The sequence below is a fragment of the Pelodiscus sinensis genome, chromosome 32 (genome assembly GCF_052426305.1).
Source record: "Pelodiscus sinensis isolate ZL-2025 chromosome 32, ASM5242630v1, whole genome shotgun sequence".
In the NCBI taxonomy this organism is placed as follows: Eukaryota; Metazoa; Chordata; order Testudines; family Trionychidae; genus Pelodiscus; species Pelodiscus sinensis.
This window is the reverse complement of record NC_143083.1, coordinates 15,661,081-15,685,873: the sequence shown is the minus strand read 5'-3', so window position 1 is coordinate 15,685,873 and position 24,793 is coordinate 15,661,081. Positions and strand designations below refer to the sequence as shown.

Sequence of the window (24,793 nt, the reverse complement as noted above, 5' to 3'; positions counted from 1 at the left end):
TTCTACTCCTCTCATGGAACTGCTCTGCTACCTACCCCAATAAAGGAGAACTAACAACTTAAAATGCCTTGTTCAAAAAGTGTGAACTAGTGGTGTCCCTCCCCACCCCCAGTCTGACACCTGAGGCGGCTGCTTCGGGTGTTGCCTCATGGTAAGGCCAGCACTGTTTATTGCAGCAGTGAAGTGTAGGAAGTATTGTGTATAGTGAGCTGGAGGAGGGACAGCAGGACTCCTGCAGTTTTCTTAATCTGCACCCAGCTCTGCTGATGATTTGCTGTGCGACCTCAGGCAATGTACTGACTACTCTGTGCCTCAGTTCCCCTTTCTATAACACAGGGACATTGTGCCTCAAAAGCATCACAGAAGATTTGGGATGCCTTCTTCATTCAATGTCGGCAAAGTGGCATGAGACTGCCAGTGCGAAGGGAACCAGTGATCTGCTACACTGAGTGCCTGAGGAGGTCAAGCTATAGGCTCCCCATTGCCAAGGCACCAAATGTATTTCCACGCCACCCCTGCCCTCAGCTTCACGCCCCCTTGCTAGCTGCTGCCAGAAAGGGGAAGCACAGAGCTGCCCCTTTGGCAGGGAACTTCTCCCAGGGGTTCGGAGGAATGGCTCCACTAGTCCCAGAGGGGCTGGGTGACCTACAGCAGAAACTGACCAGGAAGGCCAGTCTCTGCTCTCCCCCCACATGTTCTGTCTGGCTCATCCGCAGCAGGGGATGGAGGCCGTGCTGCGTGGAGTCCTGAGTCAGCCTCGTTAGGGGCCTTGCTGTGACTTGAGCTGCCTCTAAGTGATTTGGGGCAGGGGCAGACAGGCCCAGACATGGGTGTCTGCTCTTTCCCTGCCCCCCCCAAAATCCTTGTTCCCTCTGCCCTTCCCCCCACCTGCCTCAACCCCCTCCCTCCTATACCCTTCCCCCTCCGCCCTTCCCCCCCTTGGTACTCCTCCTTCCTGCCCCCCCTTGGTAGCCCTCCCCCCACTGCCCTTCCCCCCACCTGCCTCAACCCCCTCCCTCCTATACCCTTCCCCCCTTGGTACCCCTCCCCCCCACTGCCCTTCCCCCACCAGCCTCAACCCTCTCCCTCTCCCCTTCCCCCCTTGGTACCCCTCCCCCCCCCTGCCTCAGCCCCCCCCCACTGCCCTTCCCCCCTTGGCCCCGCCCCTCCCTCTCCCCTTCCCCCCTTGGTACCCCTCCTATACCCTCCCCCCACGCCCTGCCTCCTCATTTGCATAGTCCCCCTCTCTCGTGCGCACACGCGCACGTGACTTTCCTCGCTCAGCTCGGCCCCGCCCTGCGCCCCGAGGACACGACCCTGCGGGTCACATGTCCCCTCCCGGATTCCGTCCTTCCCCGCCGTCGAAGGTCAGTGGGCGGGGCGCTGCCTCGATCTGGCCCGGCGAGCTCCGGTCGCCAGGAGGGGCGGGGCGCTTTGTGGGCCCCGCCCAGTCCGCGGCGCTCTGATTGGCCGCCGTGGGGCGCGCAAGGGCGGGGCGGGGCGGGGCCGGGCGCGAGGTGACTTGGCTCGGCGGCGGCGCGCGCCGGCTCTTGGCGGGTTAGCGGCAGCGAGCGGCGACCATGGGGGCGCGCGGGGCCGGGGCGCTGGTGCTGCTGGGCGCGCTGCTGGGCGCCGTGACGGGCGCCTCCGCCGCAGGTAGGGCCGGGACCCGGGGCGCTGCAGCGGGCTGGGCCCTCTCGGGACGGGGGGGGGCCGGGCCTGTGGGGGGGGCCCTCTCGGGACGGGGGGGGGCCGGGCCTGTGGGGGGGGCCCTCTCGGGACGGGGGGGGGCCGGGCCTGTGGGGGGCCCTCTCGGGACGGGGGGGGGCCGGGCCTGTGGGGGGGGCCCTCTCGGGACGGGGGGGGGCCGGGCCTGTGGGGGGGGCCCTCTCGGGACGGGGGGGGGCCGGGCCTGTGGGGGGGGGGCCCTCTCGGGACGGGGGGGGGCCGGGCCTGTGGGGGGGGGGCCCTCTCGGGACGGGGGGGGGGGGGGCCGGGCCTCTGGGGGGGGGGGCCTCTCGGGACGGGGGGGGGGGCCGGGCCTGTGGGGGGGCCCTCTCGGGACGGGGGGGGCCGGGCCTGTGGGGGGGGGGGCCGGGCCTGGGGGGGGCCGGGCCGGGGGGGGGCCTCTCGGGCCGGGGGGGGGGGCCGGGCCTGTGGGGGCCCTCTCGGGGCGGGGGGGGGCCGGGCCTGTGGGGGGGGGGCGGGGGGGGGCCGGGCCTGTGGGGGCCCTCTCGGGACGGGGGGGGGGGCGGGCCTGGGGGGGCCCCTCTCGGGACGGGGGGGGGGGCCGGGCCTCTGGGGGGGGGGGCCGGGCCTGTGGGGGGGCCCTCTCGGGACGGGGGGGGGCCGGGCCTGTGGGGGGGGGGGGGGGGGGCCGGGCCTGTGGGGGCCCTCTCGGGACGGGGGGGGGCCGGGCCTGTGGGGGGGGGGGGGGGGGGCCGGGCCTGTGGGGGCCCTCTCGGGACGGGGGGGGGCCGGGCCGGGCCCCTGGGGGGGGGGGGCCGGGCCTGTGGGGGCCCTCTCGGGACGGGGGGGGGCCGGGCCTGTGGGGGGGGGGCCCTCTCGGGACGGGGGGGGGCCGGGCCTGTGGGGGGCCCTCTCGGGGCGGGGGGGGGCCGGGCCTGGGGGGGGGGCCCTCTCGGGGCGGGGGGGGGCCGGGCCTGGGGGGGGGCCCTCTCGGGACGGGGGGGGGCCGGGCCTGGGGGGGGCCCTCTCGGGCGGGGGGGGGGCCGGGCCTGGGGGGGGGGCCCCTCTCGGGACAGGGGGGGATCTTCCTGTGGGGCGTCCCATGGGGTGGGCTCATGGGGGACCCTGCAGCGGGAGGGGGGAGAGTCTGAGGCCCAGCAGGGTTGGGGGGGCCCAGGGCTCTGCCGGGGACCCCCTGGTGCGGGGGGCCTGGGGCTGCTCTGGGGGCCGCAGGCTTCAGCGACTCCTCTCCTTGGTAGGGTGCGGTGGGAGGTGGGGGGGTGTCTGGGGCAGGGCCGGTGGGAACAGAGGGAGCCCTCCTGGGGCATGGCCCATGCAGTCCCTGGGTGAGGGACCTGGAGGAGCGGAATGGGGGAGGTGCAGCTGGGTGTTGCATGTGTCCAGGGGGCACCGATGTATGTGGGACTGTTCCTTACCTCCACCCCAGGGGGTGGGGTGTGTCCAAGCACAGGGAGATCTGGGGTGGGTATCCTCTTTCCCTGAGAGCGTGTGCCACCATTTCCCAGGATAAGAGGGTGATGGTGGGATTAAGAATGTGGAGGAGACTGGCTCTGGGCTGAAGGAGTGTGGGGAGGCAGAGGTGCATAATTCCTCCAGGGTGAGCTCTCCATCTGCAGACTGTCCCCACAGTAAGCTGTGAAGGAAATCCTAGATGGGCTGGGTAGTTATGTTCCGCTCACTCCAGACATGCTATAAGCCATTTCTCAGCCTCCCCCTGGGGACCATGAGTCTGCTTGCAGATGGAAACTCCATTAAAAGGTTCGTCTCTAATTAGCATTTTCTGTTTTTAATGTGAAGCTGGTTTGACACTCACATTTCTGTGTGTATGTTCATGTGTGTGTGTGTGTATAAAGCAATCAATAAAGAATGAAAACTAAGGTGGCTCTTACCAATCTAGTTATCAGAGCATGAGTTCATCATCTCACAAGGTCTGTCAGTACTAACTAATTTGCAGGCTTCAAAAAATGTGCATATAGGGCTTCAGTTGGTAATCTGCTAATGGAGGAACAGTGCTGCCCTATGTATTTCTTAGGTGTTCGTAATGTACCAGTAGTACCTCGAAACTCCTGTGTGGTGGCCATTTCGAAGATGTGCAACAGCATGGTCTTTGGGCATGGACAGAAATATGACTGCAAATGAACCAGGATTTGGCATTCCCTGAAGCTTTGTGACATTTCAGTTTCCCCACCTTCTGTGCTGTTCTCAAAGAAGCCTGCTGGATTTATTTACACAGGGCTATGGGTGTGCCTTAGGCCATAGGGAATCTGAGAAAACAAATAAGACCCAGGACTCTAATTCAATCCTAATACTTGCTCAGAGCAGTGGGATGTCCTCTGCAGTTATTGGGTCTTGCCCTATTTCGAGTTGTGTAGCGGTGGGTGGGATCTTTGTGGTTTTTCTGAGTCATATTTGGTACCTCATGAAAACTCAGAGGAGGCAAGTACACGAGGGAGAGAAATGCATGGATAGTAATAAAATGGCTCTTGCCTAGGAGCAAACTGCATCTTGTTTATACAGCAGGATTAAAGACCGAAAATGGCATTCGTTTGTCCCCCACAAGTCTTTCCTATCCAGAGGACTGTGACACACTATTCAACAAATTAAATTGGAACTTGTATTCCTCCCTTCCCTTGCTGTATGCATCTGTAGTGAGCTTGCATTCTTCTAGAAAAGCCTGACACTAACCCTCCATTTTAATACTGTGCACTGCTTCTCAAAATTAAGCTAGTCTGTCGTCCAAGTGCAGTATGTCACGGCTAATGTTTGTGCTGTATGTAAAAGCCTCACTTCCCATGTGAGGCTTCAGAAATCGGACTTGAGACACAATCCCCCCACCCCTCCAAACAAAGCAGTAGGTTTTGGCTAGTGTATAGCCTCTCTCCTGCAGATGAATTTGTGCTTTGAAACACATGAAAAACAATGGCCTGGCAAGCCACAGGGCTATCTAAGCAACTTGTGGGAACATTCCCAGTTGGCCCCCTGTAGTCACACGTCTGTCCTTTGGTCAGTTTACATCTGGCTTTTGATGCCAATGTTGTTCTATGATGTAGTTTGTCAGGCATTGGTCTTACTGTAAATTTGTTAGCCTACTATTAAGCTTTGTCTGGGCAGCTGTTTTTGTTTTGTTTTTGCTTAAACAGAGGGGTCTCTGTACATGCCACTTTCCTTCCTTCCTTTGTCAAAGCTGCTTGCTGAAGATAACATCTTTACATCAGGAAGGCATTGAGGGGGACTCCTTAATAAACCATTCAGTTCTGCAGTGCCCCCTTAGCTATGGTGGGTTTCTGCAATGATGTGGATTTTCCTGAGCTTTGTGTTTTCAACTCCTTTCCCAAGGAATGAAATTGCAGTGTCTCATGTGTTAGGGTGCTGGCGCTAGGCAAAGCCCTGGAAAAAATCATGTTGGGTAGTTCTGGCCATCGTTTGGGCAGCTCAGTAGCTTGTTGCTCTGAGAACTGTGTGGTATGTCAGTATAGTTATATCCTGGCTTCTTTTATTAGGACTTCAAAGGTTACAGAGTGACTCTGGTTTGAAACAAAACCTTTAAATGGATCTCAGCAGCCTTCCTCTTATGGCTTGATTCCGTTAATGGGACTGAGATGAAAAATCCTTAATGTTAAAGCAGCTAATATAGAAATGCCTTACATGCTGGTTTATACTGATGAGTGCGTAGGTAAGAGAAGTGACTTGAAATCCTTGGGTCTAACATTGATTCTCTCAAAAATGGTCAAAAATGATCTTGATTTCATTGAGGACATGGATTTAGCTTCTCTTACAAATTCCAGTAGTACATCTTGGCAAATGGTTACAAGCTATTTTCTTCTTCTCCCTATTCAGTTCCTTTTTTGATTCTGTATGAATAGCTCTTTCCCCCTTACCTTATTGAATACAACTAAGCTTTAAACATTTTGCAAGTGTGTTAACTTTTTAAAAAAAGTGTTGGATACTGTACTGATGACAATATCTGGCTTTTCCAACCAGCCTTTTTCCCCCATCTTTTCCCTCCTTTTTTGCTGTGATAAACCCACATATAGACAAATAAAGGGTGTATCAAATACACCAAGCAAGGCTTTGTCTACACCAGAGGTCTCTAACCTTTTTAAGCACAAGATCACTTTTTGAATTTGTCAGTCCAGGATCTACCTCAAACCCAAATACCCCTGTTCCCGCCACTTCTCCGAGGTCCCACCTTCCTCACACTGTCCCCCATCTTCAGAGTGACATCAGTGCCCCCCTACCTCTCTCCCACCCTGCACAGCATGCAGGAGGCTCCCAGGGGGCAGCTCTGAGATTCTGGGCAGGAGCAGCAGGGAGAGGCAGTTGAAGTGCTAGCACTTGATAGCCTTCAGAGCCAAACCTGTCAGAATCTCTTGTCAGAGGCTCCAAGGTCTGGTTGGTGACCACTGGTCTACACCAGTGGTCCCCAACCTTTTGGGGCTGCCGGGCGCCTGGGGGCGGGGCTGCACACGCACCCGGGGGCAGGGCCACCCATAGGCTGCGTGCCCAGTGCCGGTGCCACCCATGCGCTGCATTCCCGGGGCCGGTGCTGCACGCCCAGGAGCCGGCATCACCCATGCGTTGTGCGCCTGGGGCTGGCACTGCTCTTGTGCTGTGTGCCCGGGGCGGGGACGCCCATACACCGTGTGCTCGGGGTCAGCACAGCCCATGCACTGCGCACCCAGGGGCGGGGCTGGCCCCGATCACTCGGCGGGCGCACAGAAATGGCCCGGCGGGCGCCATGGCACCTGCGGGCACTGTTGGGGACCACTGGTCTACACTGTACCCTACAGCTTTTAGCGACATTGCCCTGTTGTCACAGCCATGTTGCTAAAAGTGGGGCAGTGTAGTCTAGCTTCCGCATGAGCGATGTTTGCATTGACAGTTGATCCCTGCAAATCTTTGTCTTTGGGGTGGGGGTGAGGAAGGGTTAGCATTTCTGAATGACAAAAGTTTTGTTGCTGATTGCCATTGTAAACACAGCCTAAAGAAAATGAGGGTGGAAGGAGAAGCTGATGTGGTTGAGATGGTGCTTGGTCCTGCCATGAATGCAGGGAACTGGACTTGATGACTGTCCTAAAGGGTCCCTCCAGTTCTGTGTTTTTTCCTCTCTAATCTCTTCATCATGGGTAACATGGTCTTAAAACAGATTTAGATAAATGAGTTTTTTGTCTGTTATATGAAGTCGCCATTAAATTTGCAGTGCCAAGAAATAATTTTTTGGTTATTCTTATAAGAGGGAACAATTGGTGGTCTCCTAAAATCTGGGCCATGCTAATCCCTCACAAGTATCCTGTGAGCACGTTTGGAACCTGCTTTTTTGCCAGATTGATGGGGAAGACTGAGCAATTCTGACTCCCTGAAGTTCTCTTACCTAGTTACTCATTGATTCTGCCTGACTTTATATATGTAAAACCTCCTTCTAGGCTTTGAGGTATGGAGACTGTATCCAGAGCCTCCACCAGTAGCTGGATTGTCTCAAACTTCACACATCACTTGAACTGTGGAACAAGCATCAGCCCTATAAGCAGAGAGATCTTCTGTACTGAACAGTCAATATACTGCTTTGGGAGAGGAGGCAGCTGTCTGTGAGGCTTAGCCAAAGGAAGGCAGAGAGTCAGTTACGTGTGGCAGACGCTGTTATAATGCAGCAGCTCCTCCCTCAGCTCAGAGGGAGTGTCTGTTTTTAGATGAAGGTGACTTTCATGTAGAAACGTTATTTAGCAGGTCATGTGTCTTTTTTCTGTAGGGCACAGCAGAGATTGAACAGGCTGTAAAATGACAGTCTCCAATACTTTGAGCTCTTACTTGTCAGAGAATGTCCTGTTCTTTGGCTTGCTTGTTACCCCTCCTAGTCCAGGGCCAATAAAAACCAAGCAGTTAACATTGAGTTGAAGCCAGTTGTACCTGTATGTTCTGTGACAGCAGGAACTCTTATCAGCTCTAGAGAATGCCATATGCCCTGTTGATTGCTATCTTATGTTCTAATTCATCCAGTTTGCCAAGATTAATGCTCAAAGGGGATTTTGTTACTTCCATAAGAAATAAGGGTGATTATTTCCTTACTGCGAGTACTTAACGGTGTCATATGAGGACACACCTCAGACCTACTGAGTTTCTAGCCTGTTTTGAATTAAGAATCAGAGGCCCCCTGACTTAAAAGTAATAATTTTGGAGTAACTTATTTTGTTGAACACTCTATAGTCAACTTGTATGTGTAGCAGCAACCTTTATTTTAATGGCCTCCTTTATCCAGGCTGTAGTTAAAATGTGACAGGCTCTTACAGGAATGGTGCTCACTTCCTTGACTCTTCAAAATTAGGTAGTTAAGAATGTTTAATCACAGGCTTGTGATTCAAAAAGAAGCAGTCTTGCAAAATCCAAAGTGTTTGCCAACCACGACACAGGAACGTACTTGCCCCTTGTGACCAGGCGAATAAAACCTTGCAAAGCTAGTAAATTATACTCAATTATTTAATAGATGGGAATTTTCATCAGTTCCTTAGTGCTAGAAGTATGCAAAGCTTGGTGTTTGAAAACAGTAATATCCTCTGGTGCCTTTGCTAGATGTGCATTTTGTAGAGTGCTTTTGGGGCTGGGGAGAACTTCACTGTACTCACATTCAGGCATAAAAAATGTAAGGGCAGCAAAAATTATTACAGAAATTGCATATGGAAATCAGATTAGAGACAGACTCTAAAACCCCTGTTCAAATCACTGAGAACAGTACATTCAAGAAAATACTCTTAATATTAAAACTTGGATGTTTTGGCATATAAAATAGTACTATATTACCAGACACATTTTTTACCCATCTAGTATCTAATTTGAGAATAAACAAATTAACTCTTCAAAAAGAGTGGTGTCTTACTGTATCATTGTTTGTAGCTAAACATTTTCCTTTCCCACCTTGCCTTCAAAAAGCCCCTTTTATTTGGGACAACCAAAACAAATAGCTATCCATTAAGATAACAAAAACTTAACTTTCTTTTATTCCTCTTTTCAAGTCTCAGTATTATTCCTGGCTAAGCTAAATTTTTCTTCTCTGGTTGGCTGTTGAATTGGCACGGTGGTGGAAAGGGTGAGGACGGTGTATGGATTCCTTTATCACCTTTGTGCAAGCTGCTGCGGGTCAGTCGGGAATGCAGGAGTGAGAATCAGCGTGGAAGACGAATGACCTGATCCTGTTTTTTTGTTAGAACAACTCTGGGAATGTTTCCTCCTGTCTAAAATAAATTAAAACAAGACAAAACCCAACCTCCTTGTGTCTATAAGATGATGTTGCCAGGGGAGTTGTTTACCAGTATCACTCCACATTTCAGGTTGGCTGTCTACCCAAACTTAGATGGTGTTGTTCTTTCAAAGCTTCATCTGGATTCCACCCCTTCCTCCCCACTCTTGTGAAGCACAGCAGTTTCTTTGCACTGCACAGACGGCCCCCAGAACGTTGCATTAACTGTTGCTGTTCTGTTGCCCCTTGTTTAGGTATTCAGGGGTGAATAGGGGTCTGAGCCAAACAAGCTAAGATCAGTGACTTCTGGGCCTCAGTGACACAAGAAATGTTGAGGGGTTTTTCTTGATAGAGCATGAACAAAGGGGCTCTCAGCTATACAGCTGGATGTTTTCTTATTTCTCCCTTCAGGAGTTCGCTAATTATGTAAAGGGTGAATTGGTTTCCTGTGGAGAGGCCTGGCATTTGAGGTAGCTGGTAGCACTGCCATTGGCAGGCCTGAGAGCTGCAGTCTGGAGTGACTGTACAGGAAGCCTATGTCACACATACAGTGAGGGGGTTTTAAAGTATTCCTGAAACCCCCTGACTCAACACGGTCATTCTTAGCTGATGTCAGTCATTGTTTCTTCACAGTCCAGAAATGACTTTTCTAGAAATAGGTTATTTCCTGCAAAATGACTCAAAGGCCTTGCTAGGAGGAGGTGCATATCCCATAGTACTTGGGGTGTGTCTACACTAGCACCATGGCATGGAGGGGATAGCTACTTCTGTTAACCTAGCTGGGTCTACAGCTGGAGTTAGGTTGACCTGAGCAACATAGCTGGGTCAGTCTAATCTTTAAGTGCAGACCAGCCCTTAAGCAATACTTGCCTCTCAACTGGGACAGTAGCTCCAGACTCCAAACAGTTAAGTGATTGTCTGGAACCCATTTTAAAGCCAGATAATCTGGAGTGGTGCTGTATGTGGCAGCTCCGACTGCTGTGAGGCTATTGATTTACAGATCTATTGGTGCTGAGATGTCCAGATTGTGAAAAGGGTGAAAGAAGTGAGTCCTCTGGACTTTGGTACCTTGAGCATAATAGAAACAAGTATGTTCAGACGCCTGCCCTCTAGCCACTCCTGGAGTCTGTAGCCCTGATGTATGTGTCTTTAACAAAGTTGAGTTTTCCAGTTCTGAGTAAAAATTACTTGGTTTTCTGTATCATGAGCAGTAAGCAAGTCAGTGTCATGCCTGGGCTAGTGAATTTCCCTGACTACTTCACGCAGCCGTTATTAAATCTCACATTATAATTGCGCTTTTTTTCTTAGCTGAAATATCTGAAACTATCCGCAATAAAATACAGGACTATGTAGCACTTTAAAGACTAAGAAGGGTGACTAAGAGCAAGTCTGCAAGAATCTCTGAAGCAGAACAGACCAGCTAGCGCTGAGAAGGCTGGCAGATGATGCAATAATTGGAACACTGAACAATGCTTCCCGGTCACCATGACTGGGGTGAGAGCTGGGATTTGGCCATTTGTAAATTGTGGTCAACTGACTTTGGAGTGAGTGAAGGCAAGGCCAGAACTTGCACGTCTCTCACGTGGCTGACATGGGATGTGTCTTTACAGAAAGCGTGGAAATCTTTCTACCAAGTGTTCTTTACTACACTATAAATGACTCATTTGTCTGTGTTCCTCACCCTGGGTGTGTGTGACAGGGAACTACTGGGTCAGTTGTGCACATGTGAGCCCAATTCACAGGTGCAACTGCAGCATAAGACTGAGAGCAATATCTGCTAACATCAGGGTGTGATATTGATTGGTTCTAGCTTTAAAGGAACTTGTGTCCATCCCTCTTCCTTGTACAGTCTTGTTTGCTATGTTTCAGGATCCTTTTAGTGATTAAAAAGTGATGGGCAGCGGGAATCCCCAGAGTGGCTAACAGAATTGTGTATTAATTTCTTAATTTATCATTAACACACTACAGATGTTTGGTTTTTGTTTTGATCCGAACATGCTAAAACAGTGAATACCTGGAATAGCTTGATTCATGTCCACTTTCCTGTTATCTAAATTGAGTGTCTTTTTAATTATGCTTGATGCATTTCTCCACTCATTTGGAGCACTTGCCAATTCCCCTTAAAGAAGGTGGGGGAAGATTTCATTGTTTAAATCAAACTCAATGTGCATACCTCTCATGCCTCTGATCCCCTTTTCTGCCATATTTCTGACTTTCCGAATCTTTGATTAATTCAGAGTTTGCTCTCTTCTTCTGGTGCTGAGATCCTGCAGCCATTCTCACTTTCATAATAGTCATGTCCCACAGGGGTGTGACTTTTGTGCACGATCAGCTGGGAGAAAACTCTAGACCATGATAAGAGAGACCCTGTCATAGCACATGCGCTGTAAGAGTAAAAAGAAAATGTAAACAAGTTGCTCAGATTTGCATTTTTGTATCCTTTCAATCTCCACATAATTTACTAGCCCAGGTACAACATTTTCTTACCCATTCTACCCCAAAATGGTAACGTAATAACGTCTCTCACTTGCCTGTCAGAATAATCATGCTCCCAGAGAGAAGAATTTTGGAAATTTGGTTTATGCATCAGTTTTGCTAGCTGTAATGAGGAAGCTGGCAGTGGCATAACTAGTCTCCTGACTCAGTGCAATACTTTTGTTTTTTTCCTACTGGAAAATGCTACCCCCCCCCCCCATGTATTAAACAATCCTGCTGCATAGTAGCCTTGTGGCATGCTGTATTTTCAGCACAGACCCCTTAAACTACTTGCAGCTGCACACCCGTGGCAACTTCAGTAAACTCCCAGAAACATGAGGTTGCTTTGGAATTGAATTAAATGTAACCCAGGCTTTGGCTACACTTAAAAAGTTTAAAGCACAGCCTCTCCCAGTGCTCTATGTAAACCGCCTCCACGAGGGGAATAGCTAATGGCGCTGGGAGTGCAGCTCCCAGTGCTGTAGCTTGATTGACATTGGCACTTTACAGCGCTGTAACTTGCTGCATTTGAGAGGAGTGTGTGGCTCTTTTCATACGCCTGAGCCTGAAAGGTAGTGCTGTAAATGCCAGTGTAGGCTTAGCCTAAGAGAATTCACCCTATCCAGTGGATATGGCACAGGACTGGAAGCCAGGAAGTTAGAATCCTATTCCTAGCTCTGCTACTGAGCATGGCTAGCCATATTCTTTCTTAACCTGCTTCTCCCCTCAAAAAAGTTAACTGCAAAATGGGGCTGGTAACATCCTTCCCACTTTCAAAAAGCCTGGAGCCTTATGGCTGGAAGCTTTGAGAGAAGGGCTCTTGGCACTCAGGATGCTATTGTGGTGCTGTGGAAGGGACTGCCTCTTCCTTCTTACCTCCTACCTCTGGGGAGGCATAGAGGAGGTCAAACTCTTGATTCCAATGTAAGCTTTACATTAAGTTGTCAGGGACTTCCCACCTGGCACACTTGTGCCTGAGACAGTGGTGCTAGAGTGTGGGAACAGTGCGCCACTCTGAGTAGTGTGTTTGAACTCCCTGCTCTCTGCTGGCCTTGGGGCTCTGATTCTGGAGTAGCCCATAAAATACAGACTAGCAGAGTTGGTGGAAAGCATTGTTTTGGGTCACTACATCCTAACAGCATGGCTGGATATAGAGTGGGAGGGTGGGGAGGGGGAAGCTTGCTTACCTGAAGCAATAACACGTTGCACCTTAAAAGAGCTAAAATCTCTGTGGCTGAATTCTTTGCACTAACGCTTTGCACTAATACCTCTCCAACTCATATAGCTGGCTTTATAAAGTCACCACTGTCTCAAAAGAAACTGACCGAGGACAGTGTGGAGTTGCACTGTGAGGCGATTGGCAATCCTATCCCTGAGATCCAATGGTGGTTTGAGGGAGATGAGCCGAACGAGACCGATACTCAGCTCTGGGATGGCGCACGGCAGGACCGTGTCAAAATCAATGCCACCTATAACCTGCACTCTACCAGCACCATCTACATCGCAAACCTCACAGTCAACGATTCGGGCACGTATGAGTGCCGGGCTAGCAACGACCCCGACCGCAACCACTTGTCGAAGAACCCCAAAGTCAAGTGGATCCGTTCCCAGGCTAACGTTTTTGTCATCGAACGTGAGTGGCCGCACTGAGGCCTTGGTAGTTGCTCAGACACTGCAATGCCTTGAGTGTCTTGCTAGGCCCATCCCCCGCACTTGTGTCCCGTGACTTCCTGAAAATTATCCTCACCCTCCCATCCTGGCTGTAGAACTGAGACTCCTACCCTCCTGTGATCCCCCTTCACCGTCCGTGATTCAATCCACAGTGGCCCTGCTCAAAAAGGGTTGTGACTTCCCAACCAAAACACCCTACGACCATCCTGTACCTTCCGTAGTCCAAAGAACTAGAATATGCTGCTTGTTCTAAGATGCCTCGTCCCAGTGCTGACTCGCAGAATTCAGTCTTGATTCTGCTGGTAGACTCTGCCTTTATCGCCGCTGACAAACCAGCCCCTGCTCCTGTGGCCAGTCTTGCTTTATGCTTTCTTCCTTGCTAGCAGTATGTGCTGTGGGCATCAATTTTTTTCGTGTCTGGTAATGCAACCATTTTTGAAATGGCCTTATGTTTCTGTGTGACACTGATAATGTGACTGTAATTATCCATACTGTGAAAGTGACCAAACTGTGTCTCACTTAGAGTTGAAAGTCCAACTTTTGAGCTAGGAGAGATCTTTTCCCTCTCAGTAGCTGAAACTTGGGCTACTGCATGGAAATCAAATGTAACCTCACTACTTAAGATGGTACATGGTTATAGCATATGCTGTGTATGTTCTAGGTAATGCAAAGACATCCAGTGGAAGATAATATTGTTGGAGCCTGTTCTTAGCTTTTTTTATCTTAAGTGCTTTTTAGCTCTATGCAAATTGTTCCTTCAGAGGGCTGAAGTGAGTGGGAGAGTAGGGAAGACCTCATGTTTTTACTGGCTGCTTAGTGTCCATGGAGCTATTTTTCCCAGAGATTCTTTCCTCTCCCTTTGAATAGAATTTTTTCTCTAGTGACGACTTAGTTGGATGACAGCAGATTAGATCGACCTTCTTGTCGGACTCCAGAGCCAAGACCTGATTCTCTTGTTAAACTAGTATAAGATTTCAGGTGTGCTGGCTGGATTCCAGTGCTAGAGACTTGCACTGTTTGTTTTTATCCAGCCCCTTTTTGGATGGTGGTCCTCCACTGAATCACCAGGTGAAATTAAATCTGTTAAACCTGACAGGATCAGTATGGAAGAAAAAAGAAATAACATTGCTTATAGAGCTGTGCCCTTGTAGTTGCTTAAATATGCCTGGAAGGTTTTTCTTTGATTGGCACTTAGCTGGAGTGGAATGTTAAATACAGCCACTCCTGACAGACCAGGAGGCTCTAAACTGTCTAGGGAGGATTTGGAGAATGATTCTATCTTGCTCTAAGGCAGTGGTGGGCAACCTCAGGCCTGGGGGCCGCCTCTGACCCCTGGTTTGCTTGGATCCGGCCCCCAAGGCTTAGGGCTCTCCTCCAGTATTGGGGAGCCCACAATGGTGTTCCAGCCCTGCATGGGGGCTGAAGCGCAGTCTACTAGCCTGTTCCCCCTAGGCTATAGGGTGCAAGGGGAATGTAGGGAGCGTCTTTCTGCTTCTCAGTTGGGGGCCATATCAGTGAGGATTTGTTTTGGGTTTTTTGTGTCACTTGTGTGTGGCCCCCAACCTGAAAAAGGTTCCCCACCCCTGCCCTAAGGGGTGTGAGGAGAACATAGTTGCCTTTTTAACTTGGTTGTCTGACTCTTCCTGCACCTCCCTTGCTGGTGGTATTGATCAGTTTCTTAACAAGCAGCCAGGGTAAGTGAAAAGCTGTGATGCAGATGGTGAGTGATCATAGATGTTTGTTTCTAAAGGTCCTAAGGCAGGTGAAATGGCTGCTAAAATGCCCCCATATATATGCCACATGTTAACTTAGATTTGTTGTGCATGCAGATCCCATTATAGAAACCTCCCCAAATGTGACTTCTGGCATGGACGTTGTGATTTCCTGTAACATAACCGAACCGAAGTCATCCATCCTGGGCCATGAATGGAAGAAAGGAGACAAGATCTTGGCATCAGATAAGGAAACATCTGCTTATACCTCCCACAAGTAGGTATCTGAGGGCATGGGGGAGGGAGAAGGATACTGTTTTTGCTCTGGTCTATTCTGAGAAAAGGTCTGTCAGAAGCAGCCGATACTTCAGGTTACCCAGATGGCAATGCAGAGAGGGATCCAAAATTAAGGTCTATCAGGACTAAGATTCATTGAGGCTCATGGCCCTCTTGTTTGCAGAAAACTTGACCATTCTCATGCCACCATAAGTGCTGAGCAGGGAAATTTACTTTCGTCAACCCCATTATACCCAAGGCCCCTGCCAGTGTGCCCCAGAGAGGAACTATAGCATGAGGTGGGCAAAATATGGCCCGTGGGCCAGATCTCACTCGCCCAAGAAAGATTGTGGGGCAAGCTCTTCACCTGCTATGCCCTGCACGCCACTCAAAGCAAGTAGCTGCTGGGGCCACGTGCATCTGATGGAAAACATGCTAGAGTTCATGAAATAGTTCAAAGGACTGCTGCTGGATTTCCTGGGCTGAAGCGGAGTGCAGCCAGTGGGTGCTCAGATGAAGCCCAGAGTCCTAAAACTTACCCTGAAGGCCAGGCAGTCCTCTGCAAGACTGGGCGAGTTTGGGTGAGGTTTTAGTGCTACAGCGTCATACAGAGGAGCTGTGTGGTGTCAAGGGGCCAGAGAGATGAGGAGCCTGCTTTCTGTTCCCAGTGTGGCGCCTGTCAGGAGAGACCAGGATTGCCCAGTAGGAATAACCCACTGAGCCCGGTGGACGAAAGGCATCTAATGGCCTATGCTCCTTCCTTCTAAGGGTTGGCTTTGGAGAGCTGATAGCCAGGTTCCTTATGATAAGCTCTGGGAGATGGGGTGGTTGTAGGCACTCAGACTCTGCACAGGATGTGAACTGGCCCGCTTCTGCAGGCTGCGTGTGGGGCAGGAGACTCTGGGATGTGTTTTGTTTGCCTGCACTGGCGTTGGGGAGGCTTTTCCATCACCGTCCTCCCCTTTAGGGTCCTGTCCAGTGTCCGCAGAGTGCTGCCCTATTAGTTAAACCACCACTGCCCAAGCCTTTCTATTCCCAGGCTGCGGTTGAGCAGGAACTGGCACACCAGCCCCATTGTAACGGGGCAGTGAGCTTTCCAGTCTCATTTCCATCAGCCCCTTTTGGCTCTGGCCCAGCCAGCCGGAGAGGCATCATGTCCCTTTGTACGGGAGAGCCGACGTGCCTCTCTCCCCATAGCAACAGGGAGCTGAACAAGGATTAAAGTATTTCTAACCCAGCCTCCCTCGTGTGACCTCAATTCCTTAGCTTGAGTGGCTTTTGAGGGGGGGAAAGCTCTCAGTGCAGCAGAACTAACAAACCGCCCATTGTGTGGATGTAGTAACAGCCCCCCGCACTAGGGATGCCACACTGCAGAATAAAGTGTGTGTTGAGGCAGCTTTAAGCCATCACATCCTGTCGCTGCAAACCTCCCCGGACACAAACAGCAGGTTCTGGGTCCAGGCAGGATTATTCTGCCCTGATCTGATTTTCTTACTATTTGAAAACTGCTGCATAACCCAAAGGGCACGCTTGCTTGGTGGCCGTTTGTGAGTGGGAGCTGAGTAGCCACTCCCCCAGTAACTTTTTTAAACCCATCCTGCTGCCACTTTGGCTGTCTGATTTGCAGTGGTCACAAGGGTTAATGTGTCTCGTGAGGTGGGACAGTGCCTCTGGAGTTACTGTTTTCAGTAACATCTTGGGATAATGTTGCTCAGCTGGGTTCATTTTACGTTAACCTCTGAGGCTTTTGCTGAAAGAGAAAAGCCTGCTGATGGAGATGCAACCTCCCATCTGGTGCCTCAGGGCCTTGGTTTGCTCACTAGCTTTGTCCTGTTGTTCACAGCTCCACATTCATTTCAGTCTGATTGCTGGGTGTGTCTACACTGCAATTAGACACCCACAGGCTATGCCAGCTGATTCAGGCTTGCTTTTCTGGGGTAAGGGGCTAGACCAGCCTAACAGGGTCCTAAGGCCTGGGCTCCAACACAGGCCCAAATATCTACACCATAATCGGAGCCCCTAAGCCCCATGAGTCGGAGTCTCCTGGCACAGGCCAGCCACAGGTATATAACTGTGCGGTAGGAGTAGCCATAGGTGGGTGAGGGAGGCAGGGATAGGAAGGTGTGGGTAGGGTGATGGGGTGTGGTCACAGAACACCCCTTGAGATTGTTCCCTGGTGTGCTGATCATGCCATTGACACCAGCTCTCTGGGGCTCCCCACCACCCTGTTCTGCTGGGCCTGCCTTGTCTGGGGGAGACCAGACAGTCTGTTGGCAACTGCTCCCCTGAACAGCCAGGCAGACACTGAAATGCTTTAGCTCTGAGAGAACGCAGTTCTAGGCCAAAGCACCCAGGAAACCAACCTCCAAAATGGATCCAAATCCCAAATAAACACATCTCGCGCTGAATAAGCGTTTTATGTGTTGAAAGTTCATTCAGGTAAGCCGCCTTTAGCAACAAGAGGAGGGTGCACACGCAAGTTCTTTACACTGGGCTTAATAGTAAACACTAAGTACAAACAGTCAGTTAAGTGGTTGCAAGTGAATACAGACCAAAGTGACAGGATTAAAATGGAAGGAAAACATATAGGCAGTTCAATACACTAAAACTTACTGAAAACAGAACACTGTTTATTTCAGGGAAGCCTTCCAGTCAGATGATCTTTTACTCTGACTTGGGTCTCCAGTTGTCTTTGTTCCCCAGCCAGCTGAAGAGAAAAGGACTGATAGCTTCCTGTTGTTTAAATACACTTCCCCCTGGGCAGGAATTTTTTCATTTATATCCCCCCTTCCATGGAAATGTACCTGGTCAGACTGGTATCCCAGTACCAGGTCGTATGGTCACGAGTCTTCCTAAGACCCACCACTGTTTGGCCTTCAGACAAACAAGGCTCCTCACAAGTTTGTTGATCACCCAGTCATTAAGCGCCCTCCCCCCCATTGATGGCTCTCATTAGCACATTTAAAACCATAAACAATCTCATACTTGTATTTCTGACTTTACGTATAAGAGAGATACTTGCACCACAAGAGGACACACCGATCCAGCAGATTGTAACATTGAAATGGGTAGGTTATGTGAGGTATTTTGTCCAGAGCATCTTCGAGTTAGAGGCATATTTACACTCGTTAGCCAATTTTCATAAAGCGTGGGGAGGGGAGCTGGCTTATAGGTTCCTCTGTACAGGCAAGAACTTAAAACCAAGCAATCTGACCTGGGTGAGCAATGCTGTAAATTGACAGCTCTTAGATCCAGGAGGGGGGAAGGTTCATACTCTGGGTTTCTGCTAAACATATAGGTGCCTGCGCAGGGAATGTGGCCTATTTCTCTCACCCAGAGGTGGAACATTAGCCCTGCTTCCTACTGCCCGGAGTTGGCAGTTCCTTTCCAGCCTATGAGCTAACGATGGGATGGTCTGCCTGCTCCTGGTAGCGTGATGGCCCATGTAACACCCCTCAGTCTCCCTAGTGACATCCCTTTCTTCTTACAGAATAGGGGTCGTGAATGCAGAAAGCTCCGGGGTGTACGAGTGCATCTTCGATATGAACCCCCCTGTGAGCAGTAGGGTGTATGTGACAGGTAACTATTCTAGTATCTTCTCTGACGGGGGGGGGCAGGTATGGTCCCTCGAGTCACTCCACTCTGGCAGCTTTTATCCTCCATGGAATGAGCTGCTTCGAGTAGTAAATGGGGACGGAATGGGATAGATTCCTACCAGGCAGTTTGTAGGGTATGAATCTGACAGCTTGTAAACAAAACTGTTTGCCTGCCTGAGGAAGCAAAACCAAAGTTGTATCAACCCTCTGCCTTCCTGAGCAAAGGGAATGAGCCCTGGGGAAATACGGGTAGGGGCTAATGATGTCCATTAGTTGATTGGTTGGCCATGAGACTAGCTCATCGTCTGCTCGAGAAGCACCTTGAATACTTGGCCTTCTACGAAAGGGGCTAGAGATGCGAGCCCAGGCCTGTTTCTCAGATTGCCATACAAGCGTGTGGCTACCTTGCCTATGACACTGGGTAGCAGGCCAGCAGCAGTTGCTGTCCACAGAGGCTGGCCAAACCCCTCTTGTCTGAGCTGCCTTTCTCTGCAGTTAAGCCACATGTGACGGCCTACAAGAAATCCGAGCATGGGAACGAAGGGGACACAGGCATTCTGACCTGCAAGTGCAGCTCGTATCCTCCTGTTAGTCAGTGGACCTGGTACAAGCTCAAAGATGGGATGAATGAGGTGAGCATCGTGGGTGGACCTCTCTTCCTGGGGAAGGGTCGTCCGAATGGGGTGGAATTGCCAGCAGTAAGGTGGTCAGTGCCTAGCCATGAGAGGTTGGCCTTGATCATTTGCTTCCTTCCCCCTGCTTCCAGCCCATCATCAATGGCACAGAGCAGTTCTTCATCGAGTCCAGCGGGAACAAGACAAAGCTGCACATTGCTAACCTGGACATCGAGAAGGACCCAGGCGAGTACCACTGCAACGCCACCAACGACTTGGGCTCTGATGGCACCGTGGTGACTCTGCGGGTTCGCAGCCGCCTGGCAGCTCTCTGGCCCTTCCTGGGCATTGTGGCCGAGGTGCTGATCCTTGTCACCATCATCTTCATCTATGAAAAGAGGAGAAAGCCGGATGAGGTCCTTGATGGTAAGGAGCACTGGAGCCATCTGGCTCTGGGGCTTAGGGGCCCTGTCTGATTCTGGAGCATGTGGGCGGGGAGGGGAGTGCAAGAGCCTGGATTTCAGAGGGGGCTCCCCCTGCTTGCAGAGATGCTTCCCGGGGGATTTCTGCTCAGCTTGGAGCCTCCTGCCCCAGCCAGGGATAGCTACAGCCTCGATGGAGCTGTGCTGGCTAGACTCGTCCCTGCTCAGTCACCTGGATCCCCATCTTTTCCTCACATGCTGATGTCACATTGGCAGTAGCCAATCGCGGAGAGTAATTGCTAGGTGACTTGGAGGGGGATAATCTAGGCAGCCCTGAGCAGGGATTACCAGGAACTTCTAAATGGGGACTTATGAGTTCCCAGATGCTAGCTGCAGGCCACTGCAGCCAGCCCCTCTGTACAAGGGTGCTTCATCCTATGGCCCTGCGAGGAAGGGAACTGCAGGAAGTTTGTACTGAGTCAGCACTGGAGGTTTATGTGTTGGGGGGAGGGGAGGTTCTTGGCAGGCAGAGAACATGGCTGTGCCCCGGGTCTCTGCTGGCATTATCTTTCCACTTTCTTCCCTCCTCTGCTGCTGGGTGGCACCTCACATGGTAAGTGGTAGGGACGGCTCTAGCTGCCCTCTGCATCAGTCCTTTCACCAGCTGCACGTCCTCATCAGAGTGCCCCTTGCAGCACCCTGGGCCTGATGTCAGGTGGCACAGGGGGGAAATGTGGGCCATGGAAACGGTGGCTTAGAGCCCTCTCCTGCTGGAGGGCTGCGGAGTCCAGTGAACTGGTGAAAGGTCTGAGTGAGTCAGATGACGCCAGAGATGCCTTTGCCTAGCAACAGTGCTTGTGACGTAGCCAGAGCGTGGTGTTTGGCAGAGTGTGTGTAGGGCGGGGCACAGCTCCCCCTGCCCAACTGCCTGCTGTCCAGTTGAACGTAATCGTCACCTGCTCCCTCAGCCGGTACGCGTCAGCGCTGGGCTCTGCTGCCAGCATGGGCCAGTCACTCCCGCTGAGTGCCAGAGGAATAATTCCTCTCTGGAGTGACTGAGGGCCCAGCCCGCTGCTTGCGCTCCAGCCTCGACTGGGGAAGTGCCTTGGTGAGCTGCTGCTCAGCCGTTGCTTTACGGCTCCCCAGCAGTGTGGCCTTGAGCTCTGCTTTGCGAGAATTCCTTCGGGTTGGGGGAGCTGGGCAGCTCTCTGTGCGCCGGGGTCCCAGAAAGGGACATCCTTGGGACTGCCAAGCCCATGGCTGGCTAAAAGATAGGTGACCAGCTAGGAGCAGTACAGCTGTCTTGCTGCTTCACACCCCTGTGTGCTGCTGCAGTGACAGCTGTGGTGCCCGATGGAAAGGCAGCTGCCGGGTGATTTCAGCCCATGCTGGCTGCCAAGGCGTGAGGACCCGTGGCTGGGTGGGATGAACAGGATGTGATACCTGCTAACGGCTGCACCCTGATCTTTCTTTTTCCTTCTTACCATGCAACCCTGGGCCTGAAGATGATGATGGAGGGTCTGCCCCACTGTGAGTACCAGCTCTCTTCTTACACGACCTGCTGCCGCAGATGCAGCGGGGTGCTTGGCCCACTTGTGGCCATGAACAAACGGGCTAGTGTCCTAGGCCAGTGGCTCTCAGCCAGGGGTACGTGTACCCTCTGTGGTACACACAGGTCTTCTGGGGTACGCCAGCTCATCTGGCTATTTGTATATCTTACACCAGGCTACATAGAAAGCACTAGTGAAGTCAGTGCAAACTAAAATTTCAGACAGTGGCTTGTTTGTGCCCTTTACACTATTAGCTGATAAGTAAACACAATATTCCTATTCCAATTGGTTTATAATTGCCTGGTAAAAGTGAGTCCTAGTGTGTCCATGGCGTGCTTGTGTAGCCAGCAGTTAAGCGAGGTGGAACTTGGGGGCATGCAAGAGAAATCAGTCTCCTGAAAGATCTGGTCTGGAAAGGTTGAGAGCCACTGCCCTGGCAAGCCGACAGGCTACCAGAAATGCCTTCCCGTATCTTGTCATCAGTGTGGTCTTTAGTCGTGTGTCTGGGCACGGTAACTTAGCAGACTCCTTTTGTGTTCACATGGCTCCCAATCTTAACCCACCGGGTGCCTGTCTTTACATCTGGGCACTTTCGAACCAGGCTCCACCAGCAGGGAAGGAGTTGGTTCATTAGCATGCTATGCAACCAGGCCGTTTCTTTGGCTCTTATCTCACTGCCTTCTCTCCCCTTTTCCTAGGAAAAGCAATGCCCCAAACCACAAGGACAAGAACGTCCGTCAGAGAAATTCTAACTAGGAGCGGGGAGCCAGGTGAGGCATCCTGGCAACATCGTGAGCCCTCAGCTGGCTTTGATTTACAGGACACGGTGTAGTTTGCTCTCCCATCCCATGCTGAGGCCTGGCTGCTACTCCGAGTGTCAAATTCTGTTCCCTGGGGCACAGGCTGCCCAAACCCTGGGTAACAGATTCCGATTGCGGGGTCTGGCAGTCCCCCATTGGGAGCTGCTGGAGGCAGACGGGCAACAACAGCCAAAGGTTCTTGCTTGAGGGTCTGTGCGCTGGTGATCCAGAGCCATTGTATCAAAGGGATGGTCGGCCTCTCAGGAGCAGATAAAATCATTAATGCTAGGAAAAGGCTTCTCGGGTGAGCCACGCCACCCTGTTGCAGGGCCTTGAGCACTGGGGCACGTCCTCGTCTAGTCTCTAATCCCGCTTGTAGGGGTTAGTGTGTGGGTCCTGGGCAGGGCTGGTGGCCTGTGGCACACAGGTGGTCAGACGAGATGATCTGGTGGCTCCTTCTGTCCTTAAACAGGTTCTAAGGATTGACTGTAGCAATACCTGTGCTAGGCACAGTGTCAGCGTAATGCAGTCACTGCCCTGAGGAATTGGAGTAGACACGGGGCGGGGGGGGAAGGAGGATCTTCCCCATCTTGGGGTACATCTAGACTACTGTCTAGATACTGTCGATAAAGCTTCTGTCGACAAAGAGCGTCTAGACTACATTCAGTTCTGTCAACAAAGCAAGCTGCTTTGTCAACAAAACCCTGTAGTCTAGACACAACCCTAGATGCAATAACACCTTCTGTCGACAGAACTCTGTCAACAAAAGGTGTTATGCCTCGTAAAATGAGGTTTACCAGCGTCGACAAAACTGCTGAGTTCTGTCGATGTTATGTCGCCAGAACTCAGTGGTAGTGCAGACACAGGTATAGTTTTGTCGACAAAACTCTGTAGTCTAGACACACCCTTGGAGAGGGAGCCAAGGCTGAGACTTAGGGCATGTCTGTGCCTCCCTGTGCAGGTGACCAGACACGCTAGCCCCTCTTAAGCTCACTGGCTAACAATAGCAGGGTGGCTGCGGCCACTCCAGCTAGCCGCATCAGTATATACCCGGGCGATTGTGCAGGGCTGTACTCGATGGCTCAGACCTTGCTGCGGTGAGCACGCTGCGTTTAGCCTGCTGGCTCAAGCACTGCTCATGTCTGTTTGCCCTCACTGGAAAGCACCTTCCCAGACTGATCCTAAGAGATTTGCCTGACATCATGCACAGAGTGGCAGAATTCGGGGTCGAGTCCTGAATTCCAGTCCTGTGCCTTCACCACAAGGCCGCCTTCCCTCTGGACAGAACATTTAGACCACTGCAGAGCCTCCGGGCCCAGCACACCCCTTGAAATATGACTGCCCGTATGGGTACTAACTGGCTTCTCCCTCTCTCTCTCCTGCCAGGTGGCGAGTAGCTGAAGAGATCACCTGGATATTTTGTTTTGCAAAGTAGCACCGAGAATGTCCTCAGGCATCCTTGCAATTGAGTTACTTCACTTTTTAAAGAAACAAACTTACGTTGTAGCCTCTGAAATGTTCACTTTTTTAAAGAGCTGTGGGAGGGGTTTTCTACCTGTAAACTTTATCCCCTTTGTTGCTGGTAGTCTTTGGTCACTGGCTGTGTTTGTCCCAGGCAGGTCTGAGGGTGCAGGGAGCAATTAGAACCTGTGTGGTGGTTTGCTGGCTTTACGCAGTGTGTAAAGTGAATGTGGGGAGAAGGTGGTGTGGACAGGAGGGGTTGGAGGGTGCAGATGCTGCGTTTCCCCAGAGTCCAAGTGCCTGCCCCACGGTCCACGTTACTGGGAAGCCCTGCAAGGAGCTAGAGAGAAGTGACATCTCCATGGAAGTGACTAGCATGTAGGGAGCCAGGAACCTTCCTGTTGAACGTGTCTTCCCAGGAGCCCTGTGCCCTGATTCTGTGGCACCCCAGAGGAGACCTGATCTGACCCAAGGGGTGGGAAGCCAATTATGGACTGGCTGTAAGCTCTGAGCCTTGAACAAACTCCCCCAGGCTGGGCAGCGTGCATTCCCACCCAGCGCCAATAGAGGTGTGTCTGGCTCTGCCCCTTGGGGAGCGGGTGGGTGGCAGTGATGTGGGAAATCCTCTATCCACAGGAATCCCCCTTCCTCCCTCTCACAATTGATCAATGCTGAGCTACTCACAGGCTTCCTGCCCCATTGTCTCTCTCGGCAGGGCTGCTTTACTTACCCTCTTCAACAACAACAGACACCTGGGGGAGGGCTTTGACGCAAACTGAGGAAATGTGACTAGAGTTAAGTTATTTCACACTGTTCTGTGAGTCTCTTTCAATGTCGCTACACTGGGGGTGGGGGCTGAGCTGGGTGGTGATTGTTGGGCTGCAGGGCTCAGATCTCTTTGGGAGCAGATTAACTGCATGTTTCCCTGTGCTCCAGCCATCACAGTGTTTCTCTGACATAGGCACCTGTGAGCGGACAATGCTCCACACAGTCTGTTGGTGGCTTAGCATTTAATAGTCCATCTGTTAACAAACTTCACAAATAAAGACGAATCCTTTTTCTGTTCCCACTGGTGAATTCAGATATTGGCTCTGCAGGGTAATGCCCTACGGCTGTGAATGGTTAACTGGCAAGCATCACCCTTTCCTGGTTAACTGCCGTGGGCGGGGGACACTCCAGCCTGGCCACGCAGATGGCCCTGCCTGCCTGCTGCCCCATTTAAGTGGCTAGTTGAGTACATGGGATTTCACATCCCTGTAATGCACCTTCAGCAATTGC

At 51.7% G+C, this 24,793-nt stretch overlaps 2 protein-coding genes across 2 annotated transcripts; both read left to right on the top strand.

Annotated features, from left to right (window-relative positions):
• The first annotated feature begins 1,495 nt into the window (after nucleotides 1–1,495).
• Nucleotides 1,496–24,580, top strand: BSG (basigin (Ok blood group)). The gene is made up of 8 exons (XM_075902590.2): nucleotides 1,496–1,656; nucleotides 14,914–15,073; nucleotides 18,563–18,651; nucleotides 19,164–19,300; nucleotides 19,435–19,708; nucleotides 21,210–21,234; nucleotides 21,953–22,024; nucleotides 23,441–24,580. The coding sequence occupies exons 1-7, from the start codon at nucleotides 1,581–1,583 to the stop codon at nucleotides 22,008–22,010; spliced, it is 819 nt and encodes a 272-aa protein (XP_075758705.1). The 5' UTR covers nucleotides 1,496–1,580; the 3' UTR covers nucleotides 22,011–22,024; nucleotides 23,441–24,580.
• LOC142818983 (basigin-like) lies at nucleotides 2,844–14,907 on the top strand. The gene is made up of 2 exons (XM_075902591.2): nucleotides 2,844–3,468; nucleotides 12,699–14,907. The coding sequence occupies exons 1-2, from the start codon at nucleotides 3,450–3,452 to the stop codon at nucleotides 13,061–13,063; spliced, it is 384 nt and encodes a 127-aa protein (XP_075758706.2). The 5' UTR covers nucleotides 2,844–3,449; the 3' UTR covers nucleotides 13,064–14,907.
• Nucleotides 24,581–24,793: the final 213 nt, after the last annotated feature.

What these genes read in the sequence shown, in the direction of transcription:
- BSG (XM_075902590.2), top strand. Translation starts at nt 1,581, where the DNA reads ATGGGGGCGCGCGGGGCCGGGGCGCTGGTGCTGCTGGGCGCGCTGCTG. An exon ending in TCTGCTTATACCTCCCACAA is followed by an intron (nt 15,074 to 18,562) that starts GTAGGTATCTGA and finishes TTCTTCTTACAG; the next exon opens with AATAGGGGTCGTGAATGCAG. An exon ending in GCCGGATGAGGTCCTTGATG is followed by an intron (nt 19,709 to 21,209) that starts GTAAGGAGCACT and finishes CTGGGCCTGAAG; the next exon opens with ATGATGATGGAGGGTCTGCC.